This window comes from Callithrix jacchus, chromosome 9 (genome assembly GCF_049354715.1).
Source record: "Callithrix jacchus isolate 240 chromosome 9, calJac240_pri, whole genome shotgun sequence".
Taxonomy (NCBI): Eukaryota; Metazoa; Chordata; class Mammalia; order Primates; family Cebidae; genus Callithrix; species Callithrix jacchus.
In genome coordinates, this window is record NC_133510.1 from 19788259 (window position 1) to 19812527 (window position 24269).

Sequence of the window (24269 nt, forward strand, 5' to 3'; positions counted from 1 at the left end):
AGTAGGGAAGACAGAAGAGAAAAGAGGCCAAGGAGGGAAGGAGCCACCAAGAACAAACCAAGGAAAGAAGCCAAAAGCAGAAAGAGGCCAGCCCTTCCCCACTCTTCCCTGCATTCCAGAAACCAGATGGCGGGGGGCGGGGGGGGGGTGGATGGGGGGGGCATGAGCCACAGAGATGTATTGTATTCATTTTCTGGGGCTGCAGTAACAGAATACCACAGACTAGGGGGCTGACACAACAGAAATGTACTGTCCCACAGCTCTGGAGGTCAGAAGCTTCCAGGCTCCTTCTGAGTGCTGTGAGGGGCTCTGTCCCATACCTCTCTGTCAACATCTGGGGGTTTCCTGCAGTCTTTGGAGTTTCTGGCTTGTGGATGGTATTCTCCCTGCGTCTTCAATCAGCTTTCCTTCGTATGTTTCTCTCTTTACATGGCACTCACGTGTGTGTTAAAAGTTACCGTTTTTTCTTAAGACGAAGTCTTTCTCTCGTCGCCCAGGCTGGAGTACAATGGCACCATCTCAGCTCACTGCAACCTCCGCCTCCCGGGTTCAAGTGATTCTCCTGCGTCAGCCTCCTGTGGTAGCTGGGATTACAGGCACCCGCAACCACGCTCATCTAATTTTTCTATTTTTGGTAGAGACGGGGTTTCACCATGTTGGCCAGGCGGGTTTCAAACTCCTGACCTCAGGCAATTCACCTGCCTTGGCCTCCCAAAGTGCTGGGATTACAGGCATGAGCCACCGCGCCTGGCCAAAAGTTACCATTTTTAAGTATATATTTCAGTGGCATTAAGTGCACCCACAATATTGTGCCACCATCCATCTCCAGAACTTTCTCATCATCCCAAATGGAAACTCCTTATCCGTTCAACACTGACTCTCCATTCCCCATCCCCCAGCTCCTGGTCACCTCTATTCTACCTTCTGTTTGTGAATTTCACTATTCTAGGCAGCTCCCCCATGGAATCAGTTTGCCCTGATGTGACTGGTTTATTTCACTGAGCACAGTGCCTCCCGTTTTCAGCTGTGTCCGAATGGCACTATTTTTATGAAGCATCCCAATCAGAGAGGGCTAGGGGCCCACCCTCCTCTAGTCCAACCTCGTTTTCACTTAACTAATTCCCTCTGCAGCAACCCTATTATTAACTAAGTTCAGATTCTGAGGCGCTGGGGATGAGGACCTCAGCATAGGAATCTGGGGGGACACAACACAACAGGTATGCCATGAACGAGACAGAGAGGGGAGGAACAGAAAAAGCCACCCAGACAGGCAGCATGGGAGGGGTGATGAGCAAGTTCGTGTTTGGTTGACCCTCAACCCCTCTGGACTCCCGACAGGAGCCACTTCCCCGGCGCACTTCCCCAGCCTGGCTGACTCATTAGACAGGAAGGGGAAGGGCAGGAATTCTGGCCCACGAGCCAGGGACCCTCATCTCTGGCTAGGCCTGGTACCGCCTTCTGGGGAGCCCTCACCCACCAACCCTCTCGGCACCACTCGGTGTGTCCTGCCTGGCTGATGGGCAGCCACGCATGCCCCACCCTCCCCTGCCCGTGCCCACTTATCCAGGGGCCCAGTTGTGTTGGCTGGAGGCTTCCACTGCAAGTCACTCCTCCATCCACACAGACCGATCACTCATGTCCCTCGTTCCACAAGTGAGTGCCGACACCCACTACCGGGCAGGTGTGGTGGCAGGCCTGCAGATGCAGCAGCAAGCAAAAGGAGCAGCCCCTGCCCCAGAAGGCTCAGGTTCGAGGGAGACAGACAAAAGGGCACAACCATCGAGTGTACACTGTCAGACAGCGATAAGGGCCCAGGAGGCACAGCAGCAGGGGAGGGGACAGGAAGGCCCTGGGGGACTGGGCTGCGTAAGCCACCTGTGACAAGGACACCTGGGAGCAGAGGCCCAAAGGATTAGACGGAGCCAGCCATGTGGATCCTGGGGGAGAGGATCCAGGCTGAGGGAGCCCCAAGTGCCCAGGCCGGAGTGGGGCTGCACCTGTCTTTTCCAAGAGGCACCCACAAGCCCAGGGTGTGTGTGTATGTGTGTGTGTTTCTGTACATGTCTGTATGTGTGTCTGTATGTGCGTGTGTCTGTGTGTATGTCTTTATGTGTGCGTGTCTGTGTGTTTCTGTATGTGTATGTGTCTGTGTGTGTCCATGTGCGTCTGTATCTGTATGTGTGTGTGTGTATATTTGTGTCTGTGTATGTGTATCTGTATGTGTCCATGTGTGTGTGTCTGCATGTGTGCCTCTGTCTGTGTGTCTATCTGTGTGTGTCCGTGTGTGTGTGTGTGTGTGTGTGTGTGCGTGTGTTGTGGAAGGAGGAGTGGCAGGTGCACCATATGGTGGAAGTACCGGTTTTTAGGCTTTAAAGACTTTGGGTTTTACCCCAAGAAACTGGGGGTAAAAGAGGGAATAAAAACAAAACATCCTCTGCACACAAGGAAGGTCTAGTCCAGGATTAGAAGTGGGACACTCCCGGGAAGGAGCCATGTTGACAGTGAATTCACGCGGAAGACACATGAGCCCAACTGGCCTGGAGAGACAGAGGTGCTGTGCCGGGCACCGGAAGCCAGCACGCAGGTCTCAGCTGAGAAACCTGGTTTTCTGTCTGTGTCTGTTGAAGACTCTTTGTCCCAGAAGGAGTCGCTTGTTTGCTTGTTCATCTGAAGTTAAATTGAGAGGGGTTAGCGCTTTGGCCTGAGAAGGCAGGCTGGCCCCGCAGCTAGCCCCAGGCGGCGGAAGGACAGTGGCAGGGTGTGTGTTGTGGGGTGCAGAAACACACCCTCCCCAGCTGGCCTCAGAGGCCAAGAAGCAGATAATGTCTTCCTTCTGCCCCCTTCCATGCAGCCTGGTTTTCCTGAGACAGTTCCTCTGCTGGAAGAAGGGACAGGGGGTGGAGGAGGAGTTGAGGAGACTGTTCGAAGCGTGTTTGTGGCAGACACACATGTGTACAGACTGGCACATGAGTGACTGAGGCAACACGGTGGCAGCAGGGAGAAATGTGAGCAAGCTCATGCAATTGTTGTGAGTGAGTGCATTCTCGACTCTGAGGATTTGGGAAAACAACTTGCAGATCCGGACTTGTTTATGTAGGGAGGGGTGCAGTGCGCTGGACCAGGTCCAGAGCTGAAAATAGCGCAGCCTGTCTGTGCCCGGCAAGAGCACTAGCAACTGTGGGGCTCCTGTGGTGGGGAGAGTGTGGTTTCAGCTGAACCAGCTGTGGTGAGACCAGAACAGCAGGAGGGAAGGCCAGGCCTGGGCGGGAGGCCCTAGGGTGGGCGGGGCAGGACTGAGGGCGAAGGCCATCCCGTCCCCAGGCAATCATGGGCAGCCACCGAGTGAGGCCGGATCTGAGTCCTCCTGCACATCTGCAGCAGCACAGAGCGGCTGGCAGCCTCCAACCCTCCTCTCCAAGGTGTGGTTAAGGGATCCAGGGGGTGTGGCCTGGAGCAGAGAGAAGGGAAGCGACATCTCTGGGGCATTCATGCATGTGGGATGCCTTCCCCAGGGTCCATCATTACTGGGACAGGTAGGTGTTTTCATTCCCTGTTTACAGATTATGAAAACAGCGTTCAAAAAAGATTCATGTAACCCTGGGCCACCCAGCCACAAAGAGGCAGGGCTGGACGGGCCCCTGCAAGTCTCTTCTGGAAGGCCAAAGGGCTGCCACCAGGAAGGGGTGGCAGACTCACCCCATGTGGCCTCAGAGCACAGGACATGGACAAGGGCTGTGGGAAGGGAGGGACTGTTTCCAATAACCAGACTGCGCAACAGTAGAGCAGCCTGGCTCGGGAGGGGTGAGCTCCTGTGAAAGCTGGCTGCTGGGGACATTGGAGGGACTCTGAAGGTCCCTGCCACTCCAAGTCTACACTGCGTGGGAGGCTGCATGGGACTCACAGAGCCCATGACATACCCTTGGCATGGGAAGCAGGGAACCCCAACTTTGTAAAGAGTGAGGGCACAGTGATACCCAGCCACTCCCAGAAGCGTCTGTTAATGCAGCAACCCCTCAGGCGGTGTGCAATCCTAAGGCCAGCCCAGGACATCAGAAACAGGGTCCCTGCCCTCACACAGAGGGAACCACGCACACAAGACAAGAGAGGGGGTGCGCCACGGAATCCTGGGTCTGCAAGGAATCAGAAGAGAGGACAGTGAGGCTTGGAGAACTCAGGGAACACTCTTGCTGTAATCATCACAATCGTGTTAATCATATGAACAGCTGCTCTTTCGTGAGCATTCCCTGTGTGCCAGACTAAGTGTATCCATCCTAGAGTAACACCATGAAGCAGGAGCCCGTCTTATCCCCCTTTTACAGATGAGGAGACAAACTTGCCCAAAATTATACAACTACCATGTGGCAGAGCCCGGTCAGGTCAGGTGCAGTGGCTCACGCCTGTAATCCCAGCACTTTGGGAGGCTGAGGAGAGCAGATCACGAGGTCAAGAGATCGAGACCATCCTGGCCAACATGGTGAAACCTCGTCTCTACTAAACATACAAAAATTAACTGGGCATGGTGGTGTGCGCCTGTAGTCCCAGCTACTTGGGAGGCTGAGGTAGGAGAATTGCTTGAACCCAGGAGGCAGAGGTTGCAGTGAGCCGAGATTGCACCACTGCACTCCAGCCTGGCGCCTCGTGATAAAGTTAGACTCTGTCTTAAAAAAAAAAAAAAAAAAAAAAAGAGGGAAAAGAGCAAGTTGTAAACCAGTAGCAAGGTGCTTCTTCTGGTGTTAAAAAATTTTTAAGTGAGGAGAATAATAATACATACTAGTATTTGCTTGTATATGCATAAAGAAGGATACATTAAAGAACCAGTATCGGCTCTTGGGGAAGAGCCAGACTGACAGGGACAAGTCTGGACGGAGATTTTTGCTGTTATTGTGGAACTGTTAAAACACACACAAAAGTAGAGCAAACAGTATAATGAATCCCATATACTCATCACCCAGCATCAATGATTTTGCATTCTTACTGCATTTTATCTTTCCTCTTTTGGTGAAGGGGGCTGAAAAATTTAAAGCAAATCCCAGACATCATATCATTCTACCCATAAAAACTGCAGTGTGTATCTCTAAGAGATAGATAGGGTTTTTTCGACCAGCCGCAGTGGCTCACACCTGTAATCCTAGCACTTTGGGAGGTGGGATCACAAGGTCAGGAGTTCGTGACCACCCTGGCCAATATGGTGAAACCCCATCTCTACTAAAAATACAAAAAAATTAGCTGGGCACAGTGGTATGCATCTGCAGTCTCAGCTGCTCGGGAAGCTGAGTCACTTGAATCTGTGGGACAGAGTTTGCAGTGAGCCGAGATCGCGCCACTGCACTTCAGCCTGGGTGACAGAGCAAGACTTCGTCTCAAAAAAAAAAAAAGAGACAGAGTTCTGTCAAAAACATAACCACCATGCCATCATCACACATAAGTAAGAAAGTTAACAATATTTCCTTAACATCATCTAACATTTAGTCCATATTTAAATTTCCTGGATTGCCTACAAAACCTTTTTTTAATAACTGGTCTGTGTGGGTGAGGATTCAGATCAGGCCCACACATCGCCCTCCGTGGGTAGAACTCCTACATCTCTCTTACAGATTAACAGTTTCCAAGAGGAACACATTTCCCTCTCTTATATCTTGCTTCAGTTATGTAAACAAATGATCGACTTTTACATTAAATTTAAGAGAAAATAAAAACCTAATGCTTCATGGTGATGTAAGGCTCCCAAAGGGCCCCAAAAAGTGGTGGATGAGGGAGAGCCTCAGTGGGAGCTCTGGGCTGGAGCGGATGGGAGGCAGAAGGCCCCACCAAAGCTCCACGAGGTGAACAGACTCGGGGAGTCCAGGCTCTAGCATTCTGGCTTCCTGGCCTGCTTGGAGGTGGGTGGGGAAGTGGTGAAGATGCCAGCGTTATCATTTAGCCCTGAGGAAAGTCCCCAAAGTCAAGGGTGCTGCAGTCACTCTACGGGGGTAGGGTGAGGAGAGCCACAGGAAACCCAGCATCCCCTCATCAGAGCCATATCACACTCCTAGACCCAAGTGTTAAACCAAAGCGCACCCAGATTGGACAACCGGGGACGCTAGAGATGCGCAGAGCATGCAGGACAGAGGGGCTGGCTAAACTGGAAGTCAGGAAGCCTACTCTAGCTCTGCCACCAGGCACCTGCACAGTCCCGTGAGAGCCGCCTGTAAACACATTCCCTCTAGTAACCACAGCTGGGAGAGGTGGAACGGGGAGTAACATCAATTAGTGTTTGCTTGCATTTGCATGAAGAATGGCACAATAGGCTAGGTGCGGTGGCCCACGCCTTTAATCCCAGCACTTTGGGAGGCTGAGGCGGGCGGATCATGAGGTCAGGAGTTTGAGACCATCCTGGCCAACAGAGAGAAACCTTGTCTACTAAAAATACAAAAATTAGCTGGGCGTGATGGCGGGCGCCTGTAATCCCAGCTATTTGGGAGGCTGAGGCAGGAAAAACGCTTGAACCCAGGAGGTGGAGGTTGCAGTGAGCCAAGATTGTTTTGAGACAAGAACAAGACTCTGTCTCAAAACAAAACCAAAAAAAAAAAAGAAGGACACAATAAAAACCAAAGCAGCATCAAATGAGATCGTGGGTATGGAAAACAGAGTGTCAATTAATATTGCTAACAGACAGATCCCAAAACCCCAATCCTATCAAGTTCCCAGCATTATCCCTAATCTAAGAGAGGGGTGCTGCAGGATGAATAGGAGTTTGCTGGAAACAGGAAAGTTATTGTAGAGAAAGAGAATGACAAGGTCAAAAGCAGAGAGACAGGAAATGAGCCCAGTGAGTACAGAGAAATTTTGAAAATGCAAAACACAGGCCAGGTGCCGTGGCTCATGCCTGTAATCCCAGCACTTTGGGAGGCTGAGGCGGGCAGATCACCTGAGGTCAGGAGTTCAAGACCAGCCTGACCAATATGGTGAAACCCCATCTCTATTAAAAATACAACAATTAGGCCGGGCACGGTGGCTCATGCCTGTAATCCCAGCACTTTGGGAGGCCAAGGCAGGCAGATCGCAAGGTCAAGAGATCGAGACTATCCTGGCCAACATGGTGAAACCTCGTCTCTACTGAAAATATAAAAATTAGCTGGGTGTGGTGGCACACACCTGTAGTCTCAGCTACCCAGGAGGCTGAGGCAGGAAAATTACTTGAACCCAGGAGGCGGAGTTTGCAGTGAGCCAAGATCACACCACTGCACTCCAGCCTGGCGACAGAGCGAGACTCCATCTCAAAAAAAGCAAACAAAAAATTAGCCGGGCTTGGTGGTGCCCGCCTGTAATCCCAGCTACTCAGGAGACTGAGGCAGGAGAATCACTTGAACCTGGGAGGCGGAGGTTACAGTAAGCCAAGATCCTGCCACTGTGTACTCCAGCCTGGGGGACAGAGCGAGACTTCGTCTCAAAAAAAAAAAAAATGCAAAATACAAAATGCAATGTGGAAACTTGGATTGGATTCTGGAACAGAAAAAGGACATTAGTGGAAAAACTGATGAAATCGAATTAAGTCTGCAGTCTAGTTAATGATATTGTACCACCGTTGATTTCTCAGTTTTGACAAATATACCAAGATTACCTAAGACATTAATATTAGAAGGAAGCTGCGCTATCTTTGCAACTTTTTTTAAGCTAAAATTATTCCAAAAGCTTATTAAGAAAGAGGGTTGGCAGGAGGTGGAGGTTGCAGTGAGCTGAGATCATGCCACTGCACTCCAAGCCTGGGTAACAGAGGGAGACGAAAGGAAGAAAGAGAGGAAGAAAGAGAATGAAAGAAAGAACAAAGGAAGGAAGGAAGGAAAAGAAAAAAGAGAAAGAAAAGAAGGAAGGAATGAAGTAAAAGAAAAAAGAGGAAGGAAGGAAGAAAGGAAGGAAGGAGGGAGGGAGGAGGGGAGGGGAGGAGAAGGGAGAGGATGGGAAGGTTGGGGGGAGGGGAGGAAGGGCTCGGGTTATTTGGAGATGTAGAGCTGTTAACAGCTAAAGCAGGCCAGGCACAGTGGTTCACACCTATAATCTCCACACTTCGGGAGGCTGAAGCGGACAGATCCCTTGAGCCCAGGAGTTGGAGGCCAGCCTGGGCAACATGGTAAAACCCCATTTCTACAAAATACACAAAAATTGGCTGTGGGTGGTGGCATGCACCTGTAATCCCAGATACTTGGGAGGCTGAAATGGAAGTTTGCCTGAGTCGGTGATGTCAGGGCTGCAGTGAGCCATGATCTTGCCACTGCACTCCAGCCTGGGTGACAGAGTGAGACCCTGTCTCAAAAATCAACAAATACAATAAAACCAGCTAGAGCATATAAAGGGCCGGAGTGGGAAGTCAGGTGCTGGATGTCCGCAGAGGCTGGTTCATGAAGGCCCATGCCACTCATTGAGGTTCAGACTTCATTTGTCTTCAGGCAGTGACTCCATGGCAATATTCTCCCTCTCTCTGAACCCTTCCCACAGGCCACAGGGAGACATTAGTGGCAGCTTGTTCCCTTAACTGTATTTTACCTGCCCATATCTACCTGAACCTACACACAAAAGTCCCAGCTCTTGTACACACACACGCAGACACGTGTGCACACACACTGTCCCTCTCAGCGGACCTTTGTCCAGCCCACCCCAGATACAGCTGGAGAAAGAGAGACCCTGCCTCGACATACTTATGGTCTCAGGAGCCTCAGCCAAACATTACATGAAACACAAAAGAGCTGTCAGCAAGCTCGATTCAGCAACTTTGTTTGCCCCTTGATATAAATAGAACCTCCTCAGGCTAGCTCAAGCTAAGCTGTGTGGAAATGGGAAGCAGGCACAGAGCTGAGCCCAGCACTGCCCTGTCCCCATCTGTGGCTTGCTACAGCTCCCAGGTCAGTCCCGATCTCAGATATCTGGACCCCTGCAACTCCTCACTCCCCTTATTCTTCCTTGCCATGTTGCTAAGGATTGGTGTTCACCACATCCTATATCCCCAGTTAGGACGTGAATTTCTCATGAGCAAAACTAGGTGTGGCTTATCCTGGGCATCCCCCACTGCCTGGTGCTCAGGTGTTCAGTAAATGTTGGGTGAACAGGACCGAGCAGGCTGGGCAAAGACACTCAGAAGACAAAGCCAAAACTGCAGCCGGGTATGATGGCTGACGCTTATAATCCCAGCACTTTGGGAGGCTGAGGCGGGTGGATCACCTGAGGTCAGGAGTTCGAGACCAGCCTGACCAACATGGAGAAACCCCATCTCTGCTAAAAATCCAAAATGAACCGGGCATGGCAGCGCATACCTGTAATCCCAGCTACTCAGGAGGCTGAGGCAAGAGAATCACTTGAACCCAGGAGGCGGAGGCTGTGGCGAGCCAAGAGGGCGCCACTGAACTCCAGTCCAGGCAGCAGTGCAAGACTCCGTCTCAGAAAGAAAAAGGCTCATCTTGCCAACGTTCTCCGAGACTCCAAGCCTTGGGGGTATTTAGCATTTTATAAGAACCAAGTTCACTACCCTCGATTCTGAGATTAAAATTAAAAATCAAGTTTGGAAGCACCTTACAGTTTACCAAGCACTTACACATCCGGGATTTCACTTGACTCTCTTACAACAGCCACGTAGGAATTTGTATTAAGCCCATTTTACGGATAAGAAAATGGAGTCTCAGAAAAGCAAAGAGACTTGCTCAGGTCATCCCTGCTCCCGCTAAGTATGCAGTAGGGCTTGCACCCGTGACTGCTAATTTCAAGCCCCATCCTAATTGCCTACAGCTTCTCTACCCTCTTATGCAGGAAATATCACAAATACACAGCTCTCAGAGTCCCTGCTCCACCTGGCCCCAGAACCACCACCCAGAACAGAAGCCAGCAGCCACAGAGTGGAGAGAAGCTGCAGCTGCTACCCATGGGCTGGCATTGCCTCCTACTGAGCCAGGGGCAGGCCACCTGGACACACACCCTCCCATCCCCACCCCTCATGGTGGAGAAAGAGCAGTAATGATCCTTGCTTTGCAGCTGTGGAAAGGGAGGCTCAGAGGAACAGGCAGGCACCCGCAGAGGCAAGACCAAGCGCAGGCTCACCACCTGTCAGCAGCCCTAAGACTCAGAGAGTCGGCTTGCAGGGAGGCACCTTCAAGATGGCACAACCGCTGAGGGGTCATCTGCAGCCCCTTCGCCCACCTCTACAGTCAAAGGGCAAAACGCCAGCATAGTGCCAGTCCACATTTACCTACCACAGGAAGAGGCAGTTTAGCACCTGGGCTCCAGAGCCAGGCCACCTGGGTTTAAATACTGGCTCTGCTGCTTCCTAGAGCATGGGTTGCCTTGTGACTTGGTTTCCCCAGTTGTAAGCTAAGCCTATCAAGCTCACAGGATCGTTTGTGGATGGAGTTTATATAGAGCAGTTAGAACAGCATCAGTTGCATCTTATATGCCCATCCAAGTGTTAGTTCTTCAGACCTACTGCGTCATTAAGTGTTTGGAAGATACCTACTGTGGGTACAACAGGAGCTGGTAATCTAGCTGGAGAGTTTATTTATTTTTTTTTTTTTTGAAAGGGAGTCTTGCTCTGCTGCCCAGGCTGGAGTGCAAAAGCACAATCTCAGCTCACTACAACCTCTGCCTCCTGGGTTCAAGCGATTCTCCTGCCTCAACCTCCCGAGTAGCTGGGATTACAGGCATCTGCCATCACACCCAGCTAATTTGTTATAGTTTTACTAAGGGCGGGGTTTCCCCAGGCTGGCCAGACTGATCTTGAACTACTGACCTCAAGTGATCCACCCACCTCGGCCTCCCAAAGTGCTGGGATTACAGGTGTGAGCCACTGTGCCTGGTGGATTTTTTTTAAAACAGATGCGTGAAACCTGAAATTACCATCCAGGACAAATTGTCTAAAAGTCTAGTTGATGATTCAGAAAGTAATTGCTACAGGAGTGTCCTGAGAGGGAGGATCAGAGCAGACTAGGATGACTGGGGGTGCTGGGGAAGGCAGGGGCTGCGCTGGCCTCAGAGATGGCCAGGCAGCTTGCAGGGCAGCAAAGAAGGGGAAGTGCCAAGAGCTGGGGCTTCGGAAAGAGAAGGGGACCCAGGCATAGATCTGAGGATGCGTATGATATCCAAAAAGAGTGAACAGAACTGCAAACAGAGGTTAAGGCGAGAGAGCGGAGGGCCTGTATGATGATCTTAGAATCGGCTTTTCATACATTCAATGGGTACCTACTTTATGTCAGGCACTGTTCAAAGCCCTTGGGATACATAGAGAACAAAACAGCCGTGTGGATTTTACACTCTAGCTCAAGAGACAGATAAATAGCAGCGCACATAGGAATACACGATAGGAAAACACTCCACTCTGTGAGAAGGCAAGTGCTATGAGAACATTGCTTAGAACAGGGTAAGGGGAGCAGGGTATTTAGTATTTTCTCCTCAAAGATTTGAGCAGAAAAGAGTAAAGCTGAGCTTCAGGAGTCTGATGAAAGGATGATAATATACATTGCTTGTTTAGAATTGCTCCCTGCCTACCCCAACCCCCTCAGATGAGGGAGGACGGACCCTGAGAGCCGTGATTTGTTTTGCTGGGCAGGGTGAGGGGAGGTGGGCATACAAACTAGAAATGCCAAGCTTAGAGGTAAATTGGTCCACAGACATGTGCAAGGGACATCCACAGGGCAGGGGCCTGGCTGAGGCTGGGCTGGGGGGCAGATGACAGCCACAGACTGGATGTTTGAGAAGAGCTATCCTGAGGGATTCTTAGAATGGTGCTCTCTGGCATGTGAGAGGTAACCCCTCATCCACCTATCTGTGAAAGCTTCATAAAACCACACTTGATGCAGGCGGTTTCTAGGTAAGTGTGTGGGTGCTTAATGTGAAGAAAAGAAGTTACAGGGCCAGGTGTGGTGGCTCACATCTGTAATCCCAGTACTTTGGGAGGCCAAGGCGGGTGGATCACAAGGTCAAGAGATCGAAGCCATCCTGGTCAACATGGTGAAACCCCGTCTCTACTAAAAATACAAAAAATTAGCTGGGTGTGGTGGCGCGTGCCTGTAATCCCAGCTACTCAGGAGGCTGAGGCAGGAGAATTGCCTGAACCCAGGAGGCGGAGGTTGTGGTGAGCCAAGATCGCGCCATTGCACTCCAGCCTGGGTAACAAGAGCGAAACTCCGTCTCAAAAAAAAAAAAAGGTACAAAAATTAGCCAGATGTAGTGGTGGGCACCTGTAATCCCAGCTACTGGGAAGGCTGAGGCAGGGAATTGCTTGACCCAGGAGGCAGAGGTTGCAGTGAGCCGAGATCATGCCACTGCACTCCAGCCTCGGCAACAGAGCGAGACTCTGAGACTCCATCTCAAAAAAAAAAAAGAAAAGAAAAGAAGTTACAGAGAGAGGAGGGCAGCCCATCCCCAAGGACACACACGGCACGACTCTCTGGGTTCAGTGTTGTGTGCATCCTGGGCAGGTGGATAGCAGAGAGGCAGGGGCAAGGGTAGAGCAGTTGTTTGGGCTGCAGACAAGCTTCAAGGACGCAGCCCCCATTGCGGATGGCAGGGCATCAGGAGGAACGAAAGAGCAGGACCCAACCCTGGACTGAAACCAAAAGACCTGAGGTCTGGTCTGTGCTCTGCCACTGAATCACTATATCCCGCCTTAGCCCCCGTGCCTCATTCTTTATTTTTTCCTTTTTTAAAAAAAATTTTCTTTTACATTCATTTTGTTCATTTTTATTGCTATGACGGTGCCTCATTCTTTAAACTGTACAGCATGTGTGGTACTTCCCAGCAATGACCAAGAACAGCTAAGAAACAAGAATCACATTCTCTAAGCAGCCGTGAGGCTGGGGGAGGGAGGAGCCCCAGCTGATGGGAGGTGCTGGTGCTGACTAATCAGAGACAGGGAGGGCTGCAGAGATAGTAGCTGTGAGCCCAGGAAGCCCTCAGCGGAGGAAGCCCTTGGAGATGATGAACTCTGATCTTGCTGTTTACATTGAGATTACTATATTCATTTCCTATTGCTTCTGTAACGACCACAAATCTAGTGGCTTAAAGTAACAATATTTATTATTTCACAATTCTAGAGGTCAGAAGTCTAAAATGGGTGGGGCAGGGCTGTGTTGGATCTTTCTGGCGGCTGCCGGGGAGAATTCGTTTCTTCACCTTCTCCAGCTTCTAGAGGCTGTCCTTGTTCCATGACACACAGCTGTGCGTCACTGCAACCTCTGCTGCTGTCTACCATTTCCTTCTCTGCCTTTGACACTTCCACCTGTCTCTTCTAACAACCCTTTGGATTCCACTGGACCCACTGGGATGGTCCAGGCTAATCTCCCCATATCAAGATCCTGTAACTGATCACATCTTGCAAAATCTCTCATGCCATGGAAAGTGACACATTCACAGTTTTGGGGATTGGGATGTGGGCTTATTTGGAGGGCCACTACAAGTGGAAATGGGCCAGGCGTGGTGGCTCAAGCCTGTAATCCCAGCACTTTGGGAGGCTGAGGAGGGTGGATCACCTGAGGCCAGGAGTTCAAGACCTGGCCAACGTGACAAAACACCATCTCTACTAAAAATATAAAAATTAGCTGGTTGTGGCAGCGCATACCTATAATTCCAGCAGTTTGGGAGGCTGAGGCAGGAGAATCGCTTGAGCCCAGGGGGTGGAGGTTGCAGTGAGCCGAGATTGAGTAACTGTACTCCAGCCTAGGCAACAGAACGAGACTTGGTCTCAAAAAAAAAAAAACCTGTAGGCTCTTGGATATCAGGACTTGTATATACAGAGGGATGCGTTAAACAGAGAAAATGGGGGGAGGCACAAAAGGTGATGAGTGCTCCAGGAGAGAGCTGAGAGAGAAGTGCAGGGGCCTGAGAAGGCCCCACACCCAGCAGTCATTCTACAGATGATGGCAGAGGGCCTGCTGTGGGCCAGCAAAGGACTGGGAGCTAGGGAGAGAAATTAATCAAGTACAAATGCAGCCTGGAGGAGCTCACCACCAAGAAGTGGACACATAAAGGGAGATGATGATGACCAAAGAGCCATCCATGAGAGAAAATGGCTGGAGTGCTCCAGGAAGGCTTCAGGAGGTGGTGCATTTGAACTTAGCAAGAGGAACACAGGAGAGAAGCTTCCAGAAGTGAAGGAGGTGAATCAAGATGGCCACTGGTGTGGTAGCTGGAAGGGCCTTAGTGGCCTGTGAGAGCAGGGGTTCCTGCCTGTTGCCTTACAAAGTCACTGCCCACAGCTGAAGGGACCTGGGGCGTGGGTGTGATGGCTCATGAGATCACCTGGCCTCTGCGTGTTCAAATATTACCACCAGGGGGCGCACAAGAAGCAAAGTGGACCCTGAGCCTGAGCTGGGGTTTCTTTCCCAGAAACAGGATACCCTGAGGGAAGGGAGGAAAAGTTTTCCCACTCCAGCACCACAAAGCCTGGAAGGCTGGGCTGCTTCCATGTGATTTCTGACTCAGGGGCTTACCCAGATTTTCCTCTTCCAGTTAAGGCAAAACATCATTTTTCCATCGCTCCCTTTCCTGGTTGCCTGTAGAGCGAACTGCCTGTAACAAACACGTTGGCTCAGAGGTTTATTGCGCCATAAAATATCAGGAGGAATGAAAGACACCTCCTGACCCAAAATGCTGTGAACCAAAAAGTATCTGAGACACGTCTCAATCGATTTAGAAAGTTTATCTTGCCAGGGTTACAGACGTGCGCCCAGCAGACAGATCTGTGCCTTCTGCAAAGATGATTTTGAGGGCTCCAGTATTTAAAAGGCGGCCATTGGGGAAAGAGGAAGAAATTATTTCTTATCTAATTAAGAAATTAGATGAGAGACAAATGGTTGCATTCTTTTGAGTCTCTGATCATCCTCTGACTGAATGCACAATTTACACGGCAGAGGAGGGTAGAGAAATGGTCACGTATGCCTTGTCTAGCTCAGTGAACCTGCATTTTTACATTGGAGGAAGGAATCAGATATGCATTTGTCTCAGGTGAGCAGAGGGATGACTCAGAGTTCTGTCCTTTGTTCCTTTTAGTACCTGTGAAGATAAGCTGTCAGTTTACGTTGTCAGGGTGAAATTCAACAGAACTGTTTTAGGACAAATAGCATAGCGCCCACAAGGAACTTCCTAGTGGGCAAACTGTGAGGGAAGTGCAGAGCTTTTTATTATTATTATTATTTGAGACAGAGTCTCGCTCTGTTGCCCAGGCTGGAGTGCAGTAGTGTGATCTCGGCTCACTGCAACCTCTACCTCTCAGGTTCAAGCAATTCTCTCTCCTGCCTCAGTCTGCTAAGTTGTTGTGACTACAGGCGTGTGCCACCAGGTCCGGCTAATTTTAGTAGAGACGGGGTTTCACCGTGTTAGCCAGGATGGTCTCAATCTCCTAACCTCATGATCCACCCACCTCGGCCTCCCAAAGTGCTGGGATTACAGGCATGAGCCACCACGCCCAGCCCATTCATAGAGTTCCCCCCCTCCCAACTAGAATAACCAGTTAAAATGTTTTTTAAAAATCTTGGTAGCTATCTTGTTTAGGAATAAAATGGGAGGCAGATTTACCTGTGGCAGTTCCCAGCTTGATTTTTCCCTTTGGCTTAGTGATTTTGGAGTCCTGAGATTTATTTTCCTTTCACAGCACTCTTGTACAGGGGAGGAGACTGACGCCCAGAGAGGAGGCTGCCTGCCTAATATAGACCAAAGGGTCAAGGCCAAGAGTAGAACTCGACCCCCTCACTTCAGATCCAATGCTCTTATCGCATAATAAGGACGCCTTGATTATATGAATGTGGCACTAAACTATAGGCTACCCTCAATTCTGTCTTCATTGTAAGTAATAGGAATAGGAGCAACAGATAGCATTTCTGCAGCACTTCTGTTGTAGGCAGCTTCTAACGTCTCACTGTGGATTACCTTTTCAACACTCAGTTTACTCTAAGAAATCATTTCGGGGCCGGACGCGGTGGCTCATGCCTGTAATTCCAGCACTTTGGGAGGCCGAGGCAGGTAGATCACGAGGTCAGGAGTTCAAGACCAGCCAGGCCAAGATGGTGAAACCTTGTCTCTACTAAAAATACAAAAAAAATTAGCCCCACGTGGTGGCATGCATCTGTAATCCCAGCTACTTGGGAGTTTGAGTCGGAGAACCGCTTAAACCAGGGAGGCAGAGGTTGCAGTGAGCTGAGGTCACACCACTGTACTCCAGCCTGGGCAACAGAGCGAGACTCCATATCAAAAAAAAAAAAAGGTAAGTCGTTTCTATTATAAACTTAAATATTTACTGAACTCCTCCCACCAGTCTTTGTTAACTTGGGAAAAGGGAGAGATGTGCTAAAAAAGTATCTTTCCCTAAGACCTGTTCTCCCAACATAGATGGATGCAGGCACAAAGAAACATAGTCTGGTTTTTGGCCTCCTTCCCACCCCCTGCCCTCCAGGGTGCTTCACACGCCTGCCCTGTGCTGGAACCATCCTGGACACCGGTTAGGATGTGTAAAGTCAGGCATCACCAGAATTGCTCTGCTTGCCCTCCTTGGCAGTAGGCTCCACTGAGTCCCTGCTTCTCCTTCCTCATCCTCCTTCCACCCCATCTACCGCTATCGGTACCTTCCCCAGTGCAGCCAGCTGCCTGCCGCTTCCTGCTTGTATGTCTTTGCATACACAGTTCCCTCTGCTTGGAATGCCCTCCTCCGCCTTGCCTACTGACCCACCTTCCCAAGTCAAGTCAGCTGCTGCAATGTCCCCTGCTCTGGGGAGCCTTCCAGGCTTAGATTGACTTGAGATGTGCCCTGTGCCCTTACTTGTTCCTAGCGTCTGCTACTCTGCCTCTGATCTCTCCTTCCCCTCCCCACCCTGACCCCTCAGGGCGTTTTGCCCTGCCCTCTCCAGCCTTTATACCAATGCCCCACCTTCATTCACTTCTCTCACCTGTGCTACTCCACAGCCTGCTAGCAGATTTGCACCTGGTCCTCAGCTCAACCTTCATCTCCCACTGCTTCCTTCATATCAGCCAATTGCATCTCCCCAAACACAACATCTCCATGTTCCATGCAATCCCCTAAAGCACTGAGTCAAGGACTGGAGATGATGGTCCTGGTCCTCAAGGGGCTTCCTACCTGCCTCTCCAGCCTTCCCCCACCCAACTGCCTGAAACACAGGCAGAGAACCTCAGAAAAAAACAGCAGATCCAACCATTCCCCTGCTTGGACCCTTCCGTGGCCCCTAATGCTCAGAGTGCAAAGTACAGGAGGGTAAGGCTCTTCCTCACCCCAGACAAACCTCTCCATGACTCCAAGCTCCAGCCTGGAGCCCGGGCAGCCCCTACCTCAGCCTTTGCCCAGGATTCTCCCTTGGCAGCAACTTTCCCTGTGGTTCTACAGCATCACTTCTCAGTCTGGGTCTGAGACCCTTCCTTAGTCTCTTATCCCCCAAGCCTCTCTCTGTAACTCCACCTATCATCCACCACCCATTGTCTGGCTGCCTGTCTCCTCCGCAGAAACAAGGGTAATCCTTTTTTTTTTTTTTTTTTTTCAGCTCCTACCCCTAATGAAATACTCTAATAGATACTGAAACATGTTTTTGAATCAATGAGACAGCTCTATGATAATAAACAGGGTAATAACTGCAACAATGTGCTAACAGTGGCTGTTTCTGGTGAGTAGAATTTTCAGTGCTGTGCCTTTTAATTCTTGGTATTTCTGTTGCTTCTGTAAGGAATATATCTTGCTTTTGTAATAATCAAGGACACTAAAGGAAACTTCATTTTGAGGCCGGGCGTGGTGGCTCATGCCTGTAATCCAAGCACTTTGGAGGCCAATGCGGGCAGATCACCTGAGGTCGAGAGTTCAAGACCAGCCTGACCAACATGGTGAAACCCCGTCTAAAAAAAAAAGGCAACTTCATTTTGAAAAAAATACAAAGGGATTCTGAGACTTCAAAATAAGGGGATTCTCCTCGTCCAGTCCAGAGAATCTGGAAAGGAGTGTTTAAAGCCCCACAAAATTTCTACAAGTGCCGCGGGGAGAGCCAGCCAGCCAGGGCGCAGGCCAGCCTGCGCGCGCAGAGCTGGGCACTGTGACCGCCGGGTAGGGGCGGGACTCCGGGTCCGGCAGAAGGCAGATGAGTGCGCTGTATAGGGCCTTGAAGGCAGGACGAGGAATTTCGACTTAGGTCCTTGAATCTGGAGAGCTACAGAAAGTTTTTGAGCTGAAGAGAAACGCTCCGAACTCGGCATCTGGAGCAGTCCAAGGCAGCAAGTCCAAAGACGCAGGAGGGAAGGTGGGGCGAAGGGGTAGAGAGAGAACAGCAGCAGGCGACAAACCCTCTGGGGCCACTAATCCTCAAGTTAAGGAAGCGCTTGGGGACTGCCCAGCCCTCGGCCCTGTTGTTATTCGGTGACAGGTACTTGCTAATTACTTCCAAAAGCCTTCCATCGGTCTACCCACCAGACTGCGCGCTTCTAATTCCTCCTACCCCACGTGCTGTGCCCAACGACAAGTATGGCCAGCGGGCGAAGATTTGCAAGGAGACAGCCGGGGGCGAAATTAGGCCAGGCGGCTTCCCTTTAATCCTCGCAAAGCTTAAGGACCCCTCATTCTGGCAGCCGGCCTCGGGCAAGGGGGCCTTTAGCACATACGACCCGGGGAGAGTCTCTCAAAGTAAAGCGCCGGGCCCGGCGCCCAGACCGAACGCTGGGGAACCGGAAGGGCGAGGCCTCCACAAAAGTGGCCGGTGAAAGTGGCAGGGAGTGGCGGCTGAAAAGACCAAGGCGGCTGGAAGGAGGAGTGGGTGGCGGGTGGTGGGTAGGGCGACTCGGCGGGGCTGTGGGTGAGGGAGGCGGGGAGAGGATCTGGCTCCGCGGGGCGGGTGAGGCCGGGGCCCGCTGGACCTGGGCGGGGGCGGGGCGGGGTGCGGCAGGGGCGTGGCCTGGGGGCGGGAGGCGTGGCCGGCGGGGGGAGTGGGGGCGGCTTTTCCCGGCACATGCGCACCGCAGCGGGTCGAGCGTCCTAAGGAGTGGCACTTTTTAAAAAAGTGCAGCCGAGGCCAGCCCGCAGCCGCCTGCATCTCTGTCCAGCGCCGGGTCCCGCCCGTTCCAGCTGCGCGCGCCACCCAGTCCCGCACCCGTTCGGCCCAGGCCAGGCTAGCCCTCACCATGCCGGTCAAAGGAGGCACCAAGTGCATCAAATACCTGCTCTTCGGATTTAACTTCATCTTCTGGGTAAGTGAGCGCGACTGCCGCGCGCTCATCTCCGGGGCCACCTGTTGGCGGGCCCCGGACACTGGCCGCGGGTGCCGGCAGCTGGCACTGCCCGCACCGGGCAGGCTCCGGGCGGGAAGAGAGAGGCCCCTGCGGCTGCCAGTTGGCTCCAAGGCCGGGTCCGGAGCCGGGCGGGACGGGCGCATTCGGGTGCGGGCTCATCACCGCCCAGCGGGTGTGGGAGCTCGGCCCTCCTGAGTAGGGGCGTGCGGCCAGGTCCTGAGCCCTTTATCGCTCGCCTAGGGTTTGAGCCGGGCTGTGTGTCTCCTCCCAGCCCAAGCCTCTCCGAGTGCCAGAGGGGAAGGCTGGGAGAAGCGGGACACCCCTCCTTAGGCCAAGGAGGATGTAGCGGGCAGTGCGTCTCGTGGCCGGGTGGGGTCTCCCAGGTGGTAGGGGGCGCTAGAAAGGGAGGGTGCGGGCGAGGCGAGAGCTCAGCCAAGAACTGCTCTCACTTTCACACAGGAGCGTAAGGGGTGTCCCGGCGGCGGGTGCGGCCCCTGGACCCAGTCCCTGAGTCAGAGTCAGGAGCCCCTCCGCCCTTGAGGAGGAACCTCGCAGGCCCCCGCGCCCTCAGGAGGATTCTGAGCCGCCGTGAGAGCGCCAAGCTCCCTAGAAGCTACCTGAAAGACTAGCTTGTCTTGATTTCTTTCAAGGGCGATAAGTATCTTCACTGGAGAGAACTCTGAGAGTTGGGGAGAGGACGGGCAGATGCCTATCTGCGCCTCTAGTGGGATGAGTCCTGTGTGTGCATTTCCGGGAGAGATCAGGTGCCAGCCGGCTGCCCTCCCGGGAGGGCCTCAACCTCGTCCCCTCCCCTCCCAACCGGCCCACCCAAGGCCAGGCAGGGCGCAGAGCGGACGTTCATCTCGAGAGGCCAGCGGGGCTGGGAGTTCCAGGGACACCCGCTGCATGCCACTTAGCGTCTACAAATGGAAAGGCAGAGAGGCGACAGAAGCAAGGAATAGGAAACCTTTGTGTCCTTGTTTCTATAGCCACATTCCCTACACACATGTGACAATATTTGCCTCTCTGCAGGCAGGAAAGGGTATAGAGAGGTAGTCTGTGCCACTCTCAAGATGGATGTAGAAACAGGTGCATGCCACCAGAGCCTTGTAACAAAAAAGTGCATTTGGCCAGGCACAGTGGCTCATGCCTGTAATCCCAGCAAGTTGGGAGGCTGAGGCAGGAGGATCGCTTTCATCCAGGGTTCAAGACCAACCTGGGTAACATAGTGAGACCCCCCCCCATCTCTACAAAAAATCAAAAATTAGCTGGGCATGTTGGCACACACGTGTGATCCCAGCTACTCAGGAGGCTGAGATGAGAGGATCTTTGAGCCTGGGAGGCCAAGGCTGCAGTAAGTCATGACTGCACCACTATACTTAGCCTGAGTGACAGAGTGAGCCCTGTCTCAAAAAGAAAAATAAAAGAAAAAAAGTGCACTTATTCCCCCTGGAGCTGGTCACTGAGGTCCCCAGAGCCTCCATAACCAAATGTCCTAAGATTTACTCCTCCCCGGAGCTGAAGGGGTGGTTTAACTTGCAAAGAGTGGCCTGCCCTGGTTCATCAGTCACCATACCCAACACATACCCTAGTGAGGACAGCACACAGGTCTGCTCCAACCGTTGACTTGCTTTAAGGAGACCCTGCTTGCAGTGGGCACCCCCTCCTGTGCTGCCACCCACCCCAGCAGCCAGCCAGGTGCCAGGCTTAGCTTCTTCCTCTTGTCAATCCCTGGTAGCAGAGAACTATGTGGGAAGGCAGCTGGCCTCACCCACCCTGGACCTTTGGGAGTTTTCCTCTCCCCTCCCTGGTACAGTCTCTCCTGCCGGTGTGTTGATTAGTCCTCAGCTGTCTGCCTAGACTGCATCGAGGTTTGGGGCTGTAGGGAAACACAGACGGCCACAGTGTGCCTCCCTCCCCCCATCTGCCCCATGGCTTATGCAGGAAGCTGAGGCAAGGCTCCTAGGGCCACCTGGTATCTGCTCTGTCTGTGGCCTGCTGGCCTGCAATCTGTCCATACTGTCCCCAGCCTGCCACCCTATTTGTATTCAGAACCCCCCGCCCCCAGCCCTGGCGTAGGTACAGCTGGTGAGTTATGGAGTCTGAAACAGAAATCACTCACACTGGATATGTTTGGAATGACTCTGGAGATCGTGCAGTCCAGCCCTCTTATGCATAGTGAGGCAGCAGAGGAAGAGAGACTGGGTGATTTAACCCGGATCACAGAGCCAGTAGTACAACCCCTGGGCCGCCTACTTTACTTCTGTCCTCTTCCATCTTCATCAGAGGCAGGAAGGTGGGCAGTAGCTGTGCTTTCCTGAATTATTGTTCATTTGTCCTGTATCTGGGAGCCTATGGAGGTGAAGCCCTCATCCCCTAGGAAACAATGTAATGAAAAGCTGTTGTGAGTCTACTTCTGCAGTCTTAGTCTTCAGAGTTCTTTCCTGTTCTAGTCCTGTGATGTAGCCAAGAGCAGGAAGCGTTGTCCCTGTGCTGTCGATCAGGAAACCACTCTCCAGAGAGGTTAGGTGACTTTTCCAAAGTGATGGGGCAGGGTGGTCTCAGAAGTGGATTACCTTACCCAACTGGGTTTGGCTGCTGAGTGGGAATGGGAGAAGGGTGGGATGAAGCACCTGAAATTCTCTTAAGGGAAGCTGTAACCCAAGGGAACTGCTTGGTGATTATGTTGTCACCACTTCCGTTTCTCCTTGAGATCAGGCATTTATAAACTTGGCATTTGAAACGTGATGTGGGCCTTGAAAAGCAGGCATTGTGAGGCTAGGGTCCACCAGCACCTTACACAGAGGATGCCGAGAGGGGGTGTCCAGCCAGGATCCGGAGAGAGGCCAGCCTCAGTGGAGTAGGATGTTCTGGGGTTCTGTGCCACTTCCCTGGCCTGATGGCATCCCTGTGGGTCACTCCCTGACAGCCAAGTCTGTGCAGCCTGCCCACCCCAGGTCAGGCGTCTGACCACAGCCAAACCAGCTAATCAGTCTGTTCTCCCGCCGCCTCCAGAACCAGCCCTCTTGGCTCTATTTTGGTTGTTTCTACATTTGCTTCAGACCTCCCTGCCCACCCGCCCACCCCCCATAAAACATCTTACTGATGTCCACGTGGTAGACAACACAAGTATTTCTCTGGCGGAAAACGGGGAGCCAGGGTTAGGCCCAGTCCAGGCAGATGTCTTTCCCATTCTATTCCCCTGAATCTGATGCTTGGATGTCTGCCCTCTTTCTGGTCAGACAAGGGAAAGAACTCCTTAGGGCAAAAGAGAGAAAGGGTTGGCTATTCTGAGAGAGCCCAGTCCCCTCCCCACCTCCCTCAGCCCCTTTGCTCGCTGTCTCTCACCCCTTGCTCCCTGATGGAAATAGCAGTGCAGGTCGGGGAGGTCTCTCCCAAGAAACGGTATCTCCTGGACCTAGGCGAAGTGGCGTGAAACACCCAGAGACCTAAACTGGGAATTCAGAGACCTGGGTGTGAGCCCAGCTCTGTCTTCAACTCACTTTGAAACCTTGGGCTGGTCACTTCTGTGCTGTAAACCACAGTTTCCTCATCTGTAAAACAATGACTTGGAACAAATGTTCTCAAAAGGTCCTTTCAAGCTCAGTCTATGAAGCCAACACCCCTACACACACCACCCACAGCATAGGACTTTCCTACACAACCCAAAATCGGAGCCGATATTGGGTACAACGTACACTGCGTTGGTGATGGTTCCACCAAAAGCCCAGACTTCACCACTATGCAATATATCCATGTAACAAAACACATTTGTACTCCCTAAGTCTATAAATAATAATAATAAACAAAATACAAGTCAGGAGTTGGAAATGGGAGTTGGATACGAGGCTTTTCTTGACCTTTACCTCTGGAGCAAGAGCTTGGCTGGCGCGTCTCTGTCCTGTGACGTCTCGGTTCCCTCTCCTCACCCTGGGTGCTATCTCTCTGTTAGGAGGTTCTGTGTTCCTTGGCGGTATGCCTCAGTACTTAGCCTAGTGATCAAAGCAGCAGCTCTGGGTTCTGTGTCCCGTCACCAGAGGGTGCTGGGGCCTGCCCCGCAGCGTTGCCGTGAGAGTTAAATGGGGAGTGTGTGTGGTGCACTTAGCATAGTAGATTGCACTAGATGCATCTTCCAACAGTAGCTATTGCTGTTCACTAGTGGAGAGTAGATTGGGGCCCTGGGGAGGGTGGGAACAGTTCTGTAAGAAGTGTGGAAGTCTAAACCGCAGGTGTGGCCAGGAGGATACTCCCAATTCACACACCTGCCTCCCAGCCTCTTCCGGTATCAGTGCCAACTTTGTTCTGTGCGTCAAAACCCTGCCTCCATTTCATGGGTTGCTACCACTCAGTTGACTGCGGGGAGGTCCCGCTCTGAAAATAAAATTGCATGTTAGAGAAACCCTAAGAATCAGGATTCTGGCTCTGGGCAGGGTGTGGACAAGTGGGGTGGCAGCAGCAAAAGCCCCTCCCCATGGCTCCCCTTTTCAAACCTCAGAAGCAAGTTGCTGGGGCCATTGCATAAAATGGCTCCTACCTCCAGCGCCCAGACAGCCTGCACTGGGGTGAAGCTGGCAGGCCCAGGGAGAGGTGAGCTGAGGCCAGGTATCTGCATCCTTTGCCCAGAATCTTGATGGTTTCTTCCCAGCCCCCACAGTGGTACAAACAACAAAGACCCAAACTTTTTTTTTTTATTTTGGTGAGGATTCCTCTGCACACACACACACACACACACACACACACACACACTCACACTCACACTCACGTTCTCTACCCCTTTCTTTTCAATGTGCCCACAGCACCTTCCAGACCCTGCTCTGTTGTGCCGTGAGGAAGCAGTTACTGGCTCCGGCCCGAATTAGCGAGTGCTTTGATAAGCAGCCCTCTCTACGGCCTTGCCAGCACTGACTCTAGAGGAGCCTTCTGCGGCTGCTGGGCTCACAAATCGTCCTTCTCACCCCTTCCTCCGGGAGGAGTGCTGGTTGGGAATCTCCCCCTTAGACACACAGCTTCGGTCCCGTATTTGTTTTGTCTGTTTTTTTTTCCCC

The 24269-nt window shown here is 52.0% G+C and overlaps 1 protein-coding gene across 1 annotated transcript in view; it reads left to right on the forward strand.

The window, feature by feature from the left end:
• Nucleotides 1-19014: 19014 nt before the first annotated feature.
• CD9 (CD9 molecule) overlaps nt 19015-24269 on the forward strand; it is a 37627-nt gene continuing 32372 nt past the window's right edge. Inside the window, exon 1 of the mRNA XM_002752244.7 lies at nt 19015-19182. Within this exon, the coding sequence (XP_002752290.2) occupies nt 19117-19182 (66 nt within the window). The 5' untranslated portion in view covers nt 19015-19116. The remainder of the gene's footprint in view (nt 19183-24269) is intronic.